The sequence below is a fragment of the Thermobia domestica genome, chromosome 2 (assembly GCF_964235325.1).
Source record: "Thermobia domestica chromosome 2, izTheDome1.hap1.1, whole genome shotgun sequence".
Taxonomy (NCBI): domain Eukaryota; kingdom Metazoa; phylum Arthropoda; class Insecta; order Zygentoma; family Lepismatidae; genus Thermobia; species Thermobia domestica.
This window is the reverse complement of record NC_137455.1, coordinates 13,271,169-13,285,935: the sequence shown is the minus strand read 5'-3', so window position 1 is coordinate 13,285,935 and position 14,767 is coordinate 13,271,169. Positions and strand designations below refer to the sequence as shown.

The window sequence follows — 14,767 nt, the reverse complement described above, 5'->3', positions numbered from 1 at the left end:
TATGAAATTTTGGCGGCTTGGCAGTAATTGTGCAAGGAATTGGTAGGCGTAACAGCTAGTGAGTGGCTAGAGTAGAGGTAGCGTTTCGGCTTTAGGTAGTGAGGGTTGCGAGATCGAATCCCACTCAAAGCCCATTTTATTTTTTAAAAATATATTTCGATGATTGCATCACAATTTTTTCTGCATGCTTAATCACATATTCACATAACATTTTATGGATGAAATGTAGCCCTTAAAAGGGCTGTTTGAAACTAAACACGTTCTTAATATGATGTCCAGTGACCACCTGCTTCAACAACCGCTAACATTCGACGAGGCATTCTTTCTATCATTCGACGGACATAGCCCGTGCCATTCGTAGCAAGATCTTCCCAAGCATTAACGATCGAATCCCAGAGCTCATTGGAAGTTCTAGGAACTTCATTAGCCCATTTCTCCCTCAAACATCTCTTTACCTCTGCCCAGACATTTTCTATTGGGTTAAGATCTGCTCCGCGTGGAGGCCAATTGATTACCTCTACATCATTTTGCTCTGCCAGCCACTCTTGGACAACTCGTGACATATGGACAGGTGACCGGTCGTGTTGAAAGTGGATTGCTCCCTCAGGATAACGTTCGCGAACAGATGGCAGCATAATATTCTCCAAGATGAACTTATACTGCGCACCTGTAAGACGCCCATCAATCCTGTGAAGATAATAACCCAAATCCATCTGCAGATATCCAGCCCCAGACAGCCACTGATATGCGTCCGCTGGAACGCTTGTGCCATATGTATCGAGGATCGAACCTGGAACCTCTCTCACGAAAGACACAAACTGGTCCATCATTTGCAGAAGAAAATATACATTCTTCGCTGAAAATGACATTTGTCCAGTTCCGATGCATATTTTCCTCTGCAAATTGACGTCGTCGTCTGATGTGTTCCGCAGAAAGAAATTCCTTAATGGCTGCACGCCGAGCGAATAGATTAGCCTCCCTGAGTCGCCTAATAGCTGTTTGACGTGATCCAGGAAAGTCAGCGGCTTGTCGCAGTTGACGCGAATTTGAATGGGGAGTTTCCTTGGCTTGTTCAACCAGACGACGGTCTTGCTCATTTGTGGTAACTCGGCGTCTCCCATTACCACGACGACGAATTGTTTCCCCGGTAACACGATATCTATGTGCCCACCGCTGACCAGTTCTAGGGTGAATGCCTACATGCTCCGCGGCTTGCTTAGCGCTGTAACCTTCGTCAAGAAGCGTTATGAAACGAATTCTTGCTTCCTCCATGACGTCTACCACTCAAATGTAAGGGAATGTCTATCTAAAAGAAATCCCATGTATTACGTGGCATTTACTAGACACGAACTCCCTTTTATCGAATTTTGATTGGTTGTCATATCAGATATTTGGTAGTGTGAATTGAGTCCTTACTTAATAGCCCTACAGTATCACACGAAACACAGCCAGAGGCGTTTTCTTTCAGCTTTACCTTTGAATGTGCATAATGTAACTTGTATTCTCCAGGCGTTTCAATAACCCAACACACTTAGCTTCAGAACTAGTAACAGTATATATGTATATACCTCAGTTTCATTCAATGACATCTAGAATACTTCTTCCAGCACCGAGGTTATATAAGACGTAGACTTACAGACTAGCGTTTAATTTGAACAAATGCACATTCACCGATAATCGAATCAGGCCCGTATCCAGGGGGTCTAGGGGGGCCGGCACCCCTAAATTTTAGCTGCCCCCTAAAAGTTTCACGGTAGGCTTGCAAATGAACTATAATATGGTGATGAACTATAATATGGTTGGATCGGGCCTCCCCTAACTTCAGCCGGACCCCCTTTACATTTTTGGGCTGGCTACTGGCCTGAATCGAATCCAAAGTGCCCCCATTCCTTTCACAAGGATACCCCTTAGCCGCAAGTGAACGCAACATTCCTTTAAATTATATATACCAGAACCACTTTAAATCACATATAGACCGAATTTCATTCATTTTTAATTTTCTTCGTAACAATAAATCCTATTTAATGTATGTATACAATTTACCGGTAAAATAAGTACAACTGAAATAGGAAATAGCGATGGCCAATTCCAGAATTTTTACCTCCCGGAATCCGAAAAGTAAAATCGGAAACATTCTAGATTTCGGAAAATTCCGATTTTGGAAAAAATTCGGAATTCGGAAAAATCCGGATTTCAGTAAAATTCCGACTTAATGAAATATGCATTTCTGGATTGCGTATGTGTGACTTCTTTTACCTGATAAGGACCACCACCCACAATTTCTGGAATTCGAAAGAGGACATATTGAAGTTTTGCTTTTTCGCGATTTTGGACAGCCCTAGCCATGAAACTATGCACTTTTCCCCACAGGTCCATATGAACTTTTTCTCTTATTTTGATGTAAGGAATCACCTCTTAGAGTTTGTCGGTATACTTCATTAACACCCTGTATAAAACTCTAGTACTACAAGTAATGGCTGTTCCTTTGACGAAAAGAAAAAATGTAAATATTACAAGTAATGGCTGTTTCTTCGGCGAGAAAAAACAAAACACACTTGACCACTGGCGTCTCTGGCATGTAAAATTTGGGGGGGACATCAAGGAAAGTGATTTAAATGATACTACCAAGCCCAACCTGTTTATTATCTTCGATTCCATTTGTTAGCTTTCTGATTACCTTCACGGACCCCTGAGGTATATCAAGTCTGTTATAATCCTTTCATAGCCAGAATATTATATTCCAAATAGTGTAATAATTATTTATATGTTATTCTGTCGTTAGTAAATAAATTAGAATAAAATATTGAATATTTTGTACTTCAAAATATTGAGGTGGACGCGCCCTTCTCAACCCCCCGCCAAAAACGCCCATGCACTTGACGAAGACTCGAACATGGATCAACTGATTGGTAGATTAGAACGTTATCTACTACGCCACATACTCAGTTGCTTTTTTTTTTTGCTATACACTTTAAATATCCAGTTTGTGATTTTTGTTTCTGTTGTCTTACCATATAACAGTTTCTCTGCTTTCCCTGCTTCTCACACTATTCGTGTTATTTGTTGTGTAAATTGCATCTGCAAACGTAATATATTTTGTTAATTTACCAGCACCCACAGCTTTTAAAAGTTTTAATGGTCAATTACATTAACTGAACCGATTTTCCCGTATTTTCCATCGCGTCAAGAAGCAACAAATACTATCCTACGGAGAACATGCATTTTCTTATGTGACAGGCAATACCTATCCCGCCCTGAGTGCCATTACACCCTTTCCCTTGGTTCGGATCAACTTCGTGTCCCTTCGTGTGATACGAAGAAAACCGAAGGGTCGCGGCCGACAGTTTCTCTTCAAGCTATCGAGTAAGAGTGATTGAATTATATAATTGTATTTTATTTATTAATTTACTAAACACATTTCCGATATAGCAAAAATGCCATTATTTTTATAAAATGTTTATTATTTTCATGAAGCAGAGAGAACTTTTTACTTGGCTTTAGAACTATCCCTACTAATTTTTAATCAACATCTAATATTTTACGTTCACTATTTCTGTCTATTACCTGAATATTACTTGCAGAAACTATGTTTTATTTAGTTCCTGTTTTATGAAAGTTTAGTCATATGTTAATTAAAATTTCACTATTTGTAAGTTTCTCATTTCGGTTATGAAAATGATTATAAATGAAGCTTCCACTTTTTATAAAATTCTTGACAGTTTTAATGTTTTAAGGACATAATTCTAAATTATTTGGAAATATTCAAATAAACTAGAATGAAGAGAATAATACTAAGGAGCATTATTAGAACAAAACATTGTTCCTTAAGGAATTCACAGAATCAAGCTTTTCTAAAAAAAAAAAAAAAAAAAAAAAAAAGTGACTATAGGGTATGGGATTCGAAGTGATGATCGTGGAAAAATAAAGTATGTAAAGAAGAAGCTTTAACCGACTACTCTACAAAGGCACGATACGGACGGCACCTTGGTAGACGTATGTACCGAAACCACTAACACAAAATGCCTGATCGCTTCGCACATTTTGTAGCTTATTTCTATTTAGTCGTTTGTTTAAATGTAAAATGCTTAATAGCAATGATTGTTAGAGCTGTGCCACATGTATAGTAACTAACCTTATGACAGATTTACGTTGTATTTCTAACAAAGCATAAAATTCCCTCCCTCTTTGTAAATTTCGCTGCGCGTTTGCCACGTTTACGAAAATGGAACTTAGAATTTTTCGATGAAAGTTTCGGAGATTTCTTTTTTTAATTATAACTTGCTTATTTCTTAGTTTTTTATTGAAATATTTTTTGGAAATATGTGTTTTGTTTTTCTGCTTATTTCAAAGAAGAAATGTGACATTTTCTATCACAAGAAAGAGAGTTATTTCTATTTATGTAATTTCTAAAGACATGCGACAACAATTTTGGACACAAGTGTACATAGTCGCAAATATCAATTAGGTGTAACAAGCACCTAAAACTTTAGGTAGCTGAAGTACATACTTAGCACATCAATACCATATGTACCAAGTGTCGGATACCTAAAAAGTAACTGGGGTACCTAAATGGCACATGCCTAGCACATCTTGTGCAGTTAGGGTTGAGGGCTCCACCCTGGCTAAGCGGTTGGCGTACGCGTCTTTGGCGCGGGAGACCCGGGTTCGATTCCCGGCGGAAGCTCATGTGCTTCGGATTCCCCGTTAATCAGTAGGTCCACGTCTCACATAGCCTTGCTGCTGAACGGGACGTTAAACTCACAATCAACTCAACTCAACTGTTAGGGTTGATATAAGTTTATGTCACTTATTTATATATAAGTATGGAAACACTGTCAGATCTTCTATGTGGGGGTATTTCCCTTCTGGTAAGATCGTTAGGCATAATGGGAATTGGCATTTCACCTAAAATGGTGGATGGTATTTTTTCTGTGATCGACAACAGATAAAGTGTTAGGCAAAATGAGAATTAGGCAAAGTTGGAAGACACCGTTCCAGGCCTACCTGAGCACCTACCACGAAACCACTGACATCAACGCTCAAATGCCAGATATAAACTTCTACTATTATTGAGTAATCTGTTTCTAAACCTGTGATCTTCTCTATTTTTGTCTTCAGATGATAAAACGTTAGTTTATATTCAGGACGTTGGCCGTAATTCAAATCCCAATCATACCATCCTGACAGGTTTTCATGTTTACCGCAATTCTACCAGCGGAATGCTGGGATGTTTCCCTAGAATAAAGGACTAATCATCACCTTCACCATCCCTTAGATCTTTGTCAGCTTAAATAAATTAAAGTAAAAATAAAAAAGAATTGTGTTCCGTCATCGCGTAAAATAGAGACGTTTATTAAAATGTAAATTAAATTCCGAGAAAACTGAAAATGTCTGACAAAAACAGAGATAACTGCTGAAACCATTACACTGATTTAAATTATTACTTTGGTCTGATGAAGGTTATTTCAGGCTTTGTCCAGCACCTAGAATACGATAGAACTTCCATATATAATAACATGGCAGACGTCTTTCGAAAGTATGGCGTGGGAGACCCGGGTCCGATCCCCGGTGGGAGCTCATGTGGTTCGGATTCCACGTTAATCAGTAGGTCCACGTCCCATATAGCCTCGCTGCTGAAAGGGACGCTAAACTAAAATCAACTCAACAGTCTTTCGAAAGTATTACGCAAATTATGCATTTCTTACATTTCGAAATTCATCCAGGTGTTTATTAAATATTTTATTTGCTTTTACTTTTTCCCACTAGGGTAATATTAGAGCATGATAGTTAAAAATTATTTTCCTTCTGTTTGATAGCTGTTTTAAACTTGGCTCTATTTGGCAACAGAATGATTGATGTTCCTTCTCGAACAAAACAGGCAGACTTCTTGGTTTCTTTCCCCACCTGCAAGACCTCCTCATAGTGCTTCGCATTATTTTGAAAACAATGACAATAAGAACGTGCCGTCTGTTTGACCGCTGGTAACACCAAAACCTGTTTTTCACTTGTAAATATCTTTTCCTATGCAATATAAGCATTTTCGCTGAGAAGGCAGTCACCTCATATGTATAGTTTGAAGCAGATTGTGGCTGACGATATTCAGAAGTTTCAGATATTCAGAACTTCCGTATCTGTGTTTCGTAATTCGTGTATTTGTTTTATTCAAGTCGTTCGAACTGTATGATTCAATCGAAAAGAAGATATGAAAAAAGAAGTGGGAGTAATAATCGTGCATTATCAGACTCCAAAGTGAGGAACAAACTCATTAAAAAACATATACTTATAGGTTATCTATATGTGAGACCAGATTCTAGAGATTTATCAACTGCCGAATTTATTTTAGGCTTGAGAAATTTTCTACACCAAATAATCATCTTGGATTGGTTGAATTGGAATTTAGCATTCCTTTCAGCACCGAGGCTATATGAGACGTGGGCATATAACTTAACGTGGAGTAAGATCTACATAAACTCCTCAACGGGAATCGAACCCAGGTTCTCCCGGACAGAAGGGTATTTGTATCATTGGTATTTAATTATTTTATTTGACATATTGTGAGCATGTAATTTTAAAATTAATTTAGTTTCATTGAAATCATCTGATAGATATATCTGATATGTAGATAGGTAGATTATATCTGAGAGGTAGATATAATGAAGTCTCTAATAAGAAGCACTTCAATGTAGTTCAGAGGTGAACATATGGAAGTGAATATTTATGGGGGTCATTTCGGAAGTTATAAAATGCACAAGATCAAAACTGAATTGAGCCTCACAGCACAAGTATTAAAATTCAGAGGTCCTAAAAACAATCAACATGCACAGGTCCTAAAATGTATTCACTGTCAATAATCCTGCATGCACAAGCCCTGAGTGCAGTAATCCTGTAAACCTCTTGTGACACTAGCATCAAGTGTTGAATTTCATGCGTTGTAGCAGAATATCTTTACATATACCGAAGGAGGGCGAAGGAGGTGTTCACAATTGATAAATTATAAATGCTTCTAAAAGTAGATACCATGATAGGGAGAATACTGGGGACGCGGCAGAAGACCTAAAACTAATTTTACGACACAAGACCTAAACGGCACTAGATCTAAAAATCATTTGGCGGCATAAGACCTAAAAATCATTTGGTGGCACAAGATCTAAACGACACTAGACCTAAAAATCTATTGTGGAGTTACCATCGCGTCCATGCCAAGAATACTGTCAATCTATTAGTCAAAGTTTTAGATATACAGTTCCATATTACAGAATCAAATTCTAGGTTAGGTCTTACAAGTAATTTGTAGAAGTACACATTATATCGTTCTGAAAAAAATAGAAAAAAGATAAAGCCTATTGTCCTTTCCTGCTTTTTGTATGATAGCATTTATATGGTGTCAAAATTTTAACTGCCTGTCAAATGTGAATCCCAGGTCCTTCAATTATTTTCTTTTTCTTTTTTCTTTTCTTTTTTCTTTCTTTTTTTTTTTTTTTTTTTTTGTATTTCCACACCATTGACCTCGTATTTACTAACATAATATCGTGTTTTAGTTATATATGTCATAAATTTAGTTTTCATTGTACTGAAGTACATTATTTTTTACACATAGCTATATTTATTGTATTCAAGTCTTTCTGTAGCAAATAACTGGCATGCTAGTTATTATTAATAATAATAGTTTTAGTATTACTAATAAGGCTGTTATCGTTGAAATTAACTGCGTTCGTAACAGTATTGTGGTAGCTACTTACTAATGAAATGCTTTATCGAATATTTACGTCTGTAGTTTGTAGCACGGGTGCCCTAAGAATTTAATGGGTTATAACGTAGCCCATAGTACGTCATTGAAATTATAGGGGACCTTTGAAAAGCAACTTAATTGAAATGAATGAGAAACTTAAAAATATGTTTAAAAGAATTTTAATGAAATTCAAGAACAATACATTTTAATTACGTCCCAACCGTGGTTGGGGAAGGTGTATTGAGGTACGAACCATTGAAATAGTTTAGAATCAGTGCATGGGATTCGTTCTTTTTTCTTTTCTTTTTTTCCTTTTTTTTTAGTTTCTGAGTTTTGCGTCCTTATACAACGTCGTGGTTACGAAGGAGAGAACCGGCTTTTATAAGATTGCCAGATTGAACTGAACATAATGCAATGAAACTGATATAAACATTAAATACACACTATAGGGTCTATGTAGGAAAGCGATGTATACATTTGAAGCGCAGTAAATTTAAAATTGAAAGGAAAATTTTATTCAGTATAATTACTACATCGACATGTATAAACGAAAAAAAAATCAACAAATAACGCTAGACTACAAACGTGATATACAACACAATACGTATACACAATACTAATATAGTCATTTAGAGATGTATCCAGCAAGTTATTCAAGGAGACATGAATGTTTTACGGGATGCAGGCAAGTCACCGGGATGCAGGCTTGTCACAAACAAAAAGAAACCAAAAGTTTCTTTCAAGATTTTGAAAGCACTAATAACAGATAGATACATACATATTGCAGAAATATTTGCGTACATATTATTATTATTAGTAGGAGTATAGTAATAATAATAGTAGTAGTAGTAGTAGCAGTACATTTCAAATATGCTACTTTTTTGAGACGTAAGTCTTTATACGAGTAGGTAAGGTTAAAAACAGGTTATGTCACGTGAGGCACAGGATGGCTTAACACCCAAAATAAACTGCTTACCCCCTTCCCTCCCAATTTGGTGTTAGTCTGTTGTATGTTTATTAAACTTACAGCAAATTTATTTTTATTACAATTATAGCAAATTAAGAATGTTTATAATAGAATGTAAAAAAAAAAGAACTTCACTTCAACATGCTAAAATAATTAATACAACCTAACTAATCATCCACTTTGTACTCTCTGCTTAACTGGATGAACCCAGTTAGGGATGCGCACGAGACAAGATTTGTGGCTGTCTCGTCTCGCAAATGTGCTGTAAAAGTAATGTCTCGACTCGAAAATTGTATATTTCTCTTGTCAGGAAAATCCTGTCTCGACTCGTCTCGCGCACATCCCTAAACCCAGTCCTAAATTTAGAACAGTTTTCTGCTCATATTTCATATACAGTGGGAAATTTTAATATTATAAATTAAATTGTATATTATAATTAAATAATTCAATTGTATATTATAATTATATTTTGCTAAGATAACGCTGAAATAGAAAGTATTTTGCACAGCGTTATACAGCAGGCGTTATGCGCAATATGGTAACATGCATCATCAGGAATAAGCACCATTATTTGTTTCCAAAGAGAGAAAAAAGTTTGCGCACGTAGGATATCTCTCTGTTGGTATATGCATCAATATGTTTATTTATAAAAATACCGCCCATTTACTTGATTCACAACGCTGTCTAATTATAAAAAATATGTTAAACGCAAAATACATTAATGTGGAGACTTAAGGGGACATTTGCCATTTTGAGATTTACTAATATTAATGCATTACTCATGTTCTGTCTGTATGAAAACACTATTACATTGACTATATGTATGATTAAAAGTGATTTTATACAAAATTAGATAATTAATTACTGCATAATTAATTATTAATTATGCATTTTTATTACGTGTTTTTCTCTGTAATCAATTGTCAGAAATATTTTTGTAAAAAAGTATATGATTCTTTACACATTTCTCATTGACGTAAAATAATAATACACGTCAATATCGTGACAGATATTAAATTATTATTAATTGAAAATGGAAAAGTGCATTGCTGATACTACTGAATTCCGTATGAGGAACAAACTTTCAGTTTTGAGCACTATTTTTGTGAAAAATACTTTATTTATTCCTATATATTGCATATCAGGCAAATCCCTATATATTTGTCTTTTGATTGGTACCACAGTTTTGGATATAGACATATGCATTTCAAAGTAAAACATGAAACAATTTCGTAATATGTAAAATGCCACCCTCTTGGTTTGTGAGGTGGCGCCTCCCACTTCAGGCGACGTTTTTTTTCGGAACTTCTTGCAGTCTGGATAAGTCTTGACAGAGTTACCAACGCACAGTTTTATTCAGCTAGTGTTTTAGAAATGGGTCGTACGCGGCGATGTCCTTCCAGAAGTAGGAAGAGAAATAAGCATTCTAAGGCTATTCGTTTATCTTGGATAAAAAGGCGTAAAATAGAAGATAGCTCCAAGTGTGACACTTCTGTTTGTGTATCTTTGGAAGAAACAAGTGGAAGTTCTATGGAGGTTCCAATTGCAAGGGATGAATCAAATGATAAAGAAAGGTGAGATTTATTTTACTTTCCATCTTGATTATTAATTACTTTGAACCAACATAAAATGATTCTTTTATAAAATTGTTATCATTCTATCTAAATGTATACAGGGAAAGAACATTGTAAATCCAGTTTTATTGATTTTATACCAAAACTCATTTTTGTAGTCTGACTGAGCGTGTTCTTTACGCATATAGCTGCTTTTAACATCCAATTTACAGAGGAATGATCAAAATTTTTTACCACTTTGAGTAGTCCAAAACATCGTGTGCAACGCATACTTTTACGGTTGGGTGCAATCTCAAAATCGAAGAAAAAAAATGTACTTACCATGTTCTTTCCCTGTACCCTTCACATGTTTCACTAATCTTTTAGTGGATTATTATAATATTGCTAGGTGTATTATTTTTTTAAAATACAATTACGTGAATCATTTGCGTGTTTAATTTTATACAGCGATACATATAATAATAGTATTATGCGCAATGTTATATATGAAGGGCTTGGAACAATATGCCACATTTTAAAAAAAAATCACTATTTTTAGGACCTTGCATATCTTACGACCTGCAGTAGTCGATTTGGCTTTAAAGAAGTGGGGGAACACTCTCTATGTATTAATATAAAATGCTCTAATACATTGAATAACAAAATTATTTTGTAAGATTCCGGGGTAACGCGTTCCAGAACGAAATAAAGTAGGGGAACGGATATTTGATTTTCTGGTAAATGGAGAACGACGTTCTCCGTATTTCCTCCAAATCGACCACTGATAACCCGTTGATCTTGACAAGTTTGCAAAAATCGAAATTAGGATCAGTAGATATAGTAAGTATTCTTGTTTAAATTACTTTTTTATGATGCAATGGCAAATTTCACTTTTCTCTCGGATCATAAATATATATTAGTTTAGAGTCCCTTGTCAGCAGCGAGGCTATATGAAACATGGACCTACTGGTTAACATGGAATCCGAACCACAATCGTTCTATGCTCTCCCTTCGGGACTCGAACCCAGGACCCCTTGCAGAGAAGCGCACGTGCTAGCCACTAGACCAGCGACATATATATATATATATATATATATATATATATATATATATATATATATATATATATATATATATATATATATATATATATATATATAAAAGAGAACGTACAAAATCCTTTGTCCGCTCATCACGCTAATACGGCTGAACCAATTTCTTTCATTTTTGGGGGGTTATTAGGATTTGGACCCTAGATGGTTTTTATCATATCACTTTAATTTTTAATTACCAGTGTCTTGAGATAATTGACCATTCAAGTGTCCATAACGTACAAATCCTTTGTTATTAGTTCATCATAGGTAAAAATAAACGTATTTATATGCAACCCGCATGACCGTGTCACTCGGCGGGTTAACATAAATGACAGGCGATATACAGCGGAAAATAGCTTGAATCTTCTGTTTAAAATTTTTTAATTGATTTGCTTATTTTTACAGACACTTTTACAATATGCCAGCACCGGGATGACCGCAGCGAAGCGGGGCGGGTTAACATAAATGACAGGCGATATAATGTTAAGATTTACTGCAATCTTCTATGGTTTTTATCATATCACTTGAAAGCGAAAAAGTAAAAATTATCTAAGTAACAAAGTTTATTGCGTTCCGGGGTGACCGCAGCGAAGCGGGGTGAACGCTGCTAGTATATATATATTGCATCTTATGTCTGAATATTATGTGTTTGTATATGTAGGTATTTTAGGAAATGTATTCTACCTTATTTATTAAGTGTTTACTTTTATTGGTTCAATAATATATATACCCTAATACACTTGCCATCTTCTTTGATACTGTTTAGAATTCACCTGAATTAGATGCTTTACAAAAACTTGTTATAATATACAGCTAAAATAAAAAATAGGAATTAATTTAACTGACAACATATAGAATTACAATAAGGATTAAACGATTATTTTACTTTAGGACTATTAATATTTCAGACTTGAAGAAATGTACTTTACTCGACTCATTCTATCACACATTTTATAATGGTTTACTGCTAAAATATGTACACTTCGAGGAAAATCACCTGCTAAATTGTTCATTGTAACTGAAGGTTTAGAGGAAAAAGTAATTATATATATATATATATATATATATATATATATATATATATATATATATATATATACAGTGGCGGATCCAGGATATGATCAAGGGAGGGGCTAAACCATAATTTGTCGTTTTATCCAGTGTAAAGCAGAATTGAAGCCCATTTTATCCAATGTAAACCTGAGCGTCAAGGGGGGGGCTATAGCCCCTTAGCCTCCCTTTGGATCCGCCCTTGTATATATATATATATATATATACATTGTTCACTAACTTAAAAGGCTTTTTTTTCGTGTGATTTATTTCTCTCATTTAATTTCAACAATACATATTTTCTTTATGTATCGAAATGTTACTTTAAAAAAAAAAGTCTGAAATTCAAACTTTAAATCTATACATAATTTATTAGTGGAAAGCTATTTAAAAAATCATGCTTAATTTACAGATTATTCCTACTAAATAATTTTTAGAAATCCTTGGTCAACTCACACCTGAAGGGGACTCAGCCTCCTACAACAACATTCAGTTGTTTGTTTACATCAAAGATTCCGGCAGCGTGATTTTCGCCCTCAACTTTTTTTTTTTTTTCGTCGTGACTTTTGCTCCATATGATTTTCTACTCTTGGTTATTCCCCGAAAAGTCATGAAACCGAGTCTAAAATTGCACTGTTTTAATCTATCTAAATTGCAAACCAAAGAACAAAACCAGTTTCACATTTGAACTTCATATAAAAGTTACTTTTTTGGTTTTAATTTTCGAGCGACAATAGGAGATAATATAATAGTCATAGAGAAGAAAATCTAATTCAAATGTTTAAAAAGATAAACACATTTCGCAGTCCTACATACAGGAAAAAAGTAATTTTTGACCATCTGTCCTTCAATTATTCACCCTATTCATATAAGCCATATCGTTCAACATATAAGCACTAAATTTCTATAAATTTCATTTTCATTTCTATAATTTATTATTATTATTATTATTATTATTATTATTATTATTATTATTATTATTATTATTATTATTATTATTATTATATGTCATTTCAGCTCTGACACTGAGTCTCTACCATCTCTTGTAGTGGAGCCCGAAACAGAGATTGTTAGTCGCAATGACTTTCCAAATGGCTACCGAATTGTAAATTTGGGCCACATTCTCAAGTGGTCCATAAAGCTCCAAGAAAACCACAGAAAGATATGTGTCTTAGGAAAAATGGATTTTCATAGAGAGAGACGTTCAGGACTAGTGTCTTACCTCTATTTCAAGTGCCGCGTGTGCAAACGCGAAGTATGTCACTCTACAGAGGAGGAACAACAGTCGAAAAGATCTGTAATCAATACTGCAGCTGTTTGGGGTACTGTTTCCATTGGAAGTGGGTATTCTCATCTAGAGGAATTTCTCAGTATTATGGATATCCCATGTATGAGCTTCAAACTTTTCAACAAGATTGAACAAGATCTGGAACCGGTAAGTAATAATTGACAAATCCGTTTGATCTAAAAAAAAAAAAAAAAAAAAAAAAAAAAAAAAAAAAAACTGACAAATATACTTTCCTACTTATCAACAATATCACAAGTGGCTAATATAATAGTTGTATTGATATAGTTCTGTATAGAAGATTTTATCATAATAGCACTTGCGGAATGAAAGTAATCTTAGTTACAAGCAGGCCCGCAACCAGCCATAGAAGTCTGGGGGTGCCATAAACATGTTAGGGGGGCCCAAGTCTTAAAATAATTGTTACAAATATATAAATTCATGATTTTTTGTGTTAATATAGTATATGATGCATTGAGATCTGCGAGCCATGAAAAATTTAGGGAGGTCTGGCCCCTTGCCCCCTTCTAGTTGCTGACCTGGTTACAAGGGCAACGTAGTAGTTTCAATTGCCAAAAATGTGGAAAATTCGAAAACGTAAATTAATCGTTAAAAAAAGAAAAAGAAAAAACACATAAAGCACATAAATCGGTGATTTCAGCTTTGATAGCGATCAAATATGACGGATTTATAATAAATTACTTTTGCTTTTGAGAAAATCTTTTTTTTTCTGCACCGCGACTAAGAAAGACGGTAATGATGAAATAAGCGATAATGGTGGAATGAAGGAAGTGGAAGGAAATTAGAGAACTCCAAAGAAAACACTTACGCGGTGTTTGTCCACCATAAAGTCCACATTGGTGGGACCGAGATCGAAGCAGGGTCCGTTCCACCACTGAACTAACGCGATCTCATAAGAAAAAATATATAAATGGGTCTCCCAAGCGGCTAATTTTGAATTGTAAATAAATTAATGACAAATAAATTTATCACCACTTCATATTGAACGGGGGAGTCTGAAAGAAAGCATGAATTCGCCGCCTAACTGCGAATATTTGAGTCGTGGTGGATGGTAGAGCGTTCACCTGG

The 14,767-nt window shown here is 35.1% G+C and overlaps 1 protein-coding gene across 1 annotated transcript; it reads left to right on the top strand.

The window, feature by feature from the left end:
* The first annotated feature begins 9,751 nt into the window (after nucleotides 1-9,751).
* Nucleotides 9,752-13,844, top strand: LOC145679654 (uncharacterized). The gene is made up of 2 exons (XM_081750231.1): nucleotides 9,752-10,270; nucleotides 13,411-13,844. The coding sequence occupies exons 1-2, from the start codon at nucleotides 10,071-10,073 to the stop codon at nucleotides 13,841-13,843; spliced, it is 633 nt and encodes a 210-aa protein (XP_081606357.1). The 5' UTR covers nucleotides 9,752-10,070; the 3' UTR covers nucleotide 13,844.
* The last annotated feature ends 923 nt before the right edge of the window (nucleotides 13,845-14,767 follow it).

Coding starts and splice junctions, on each gene's coding strand:
- LOC145679654 (XM_081750231.1), top strand. CDS start 10,071: ATGGGTCGTACGCGGCGATGTCCTTCCAGAAGTAGGAAGAGAAATAAG. Junction 10,271..13,410: donor GAATCAAATGATAAAGAAAG/GTGAGATTTATT, acceptor ATGTCATTTCAG/CTCTGACACTGAGTCTCTAC.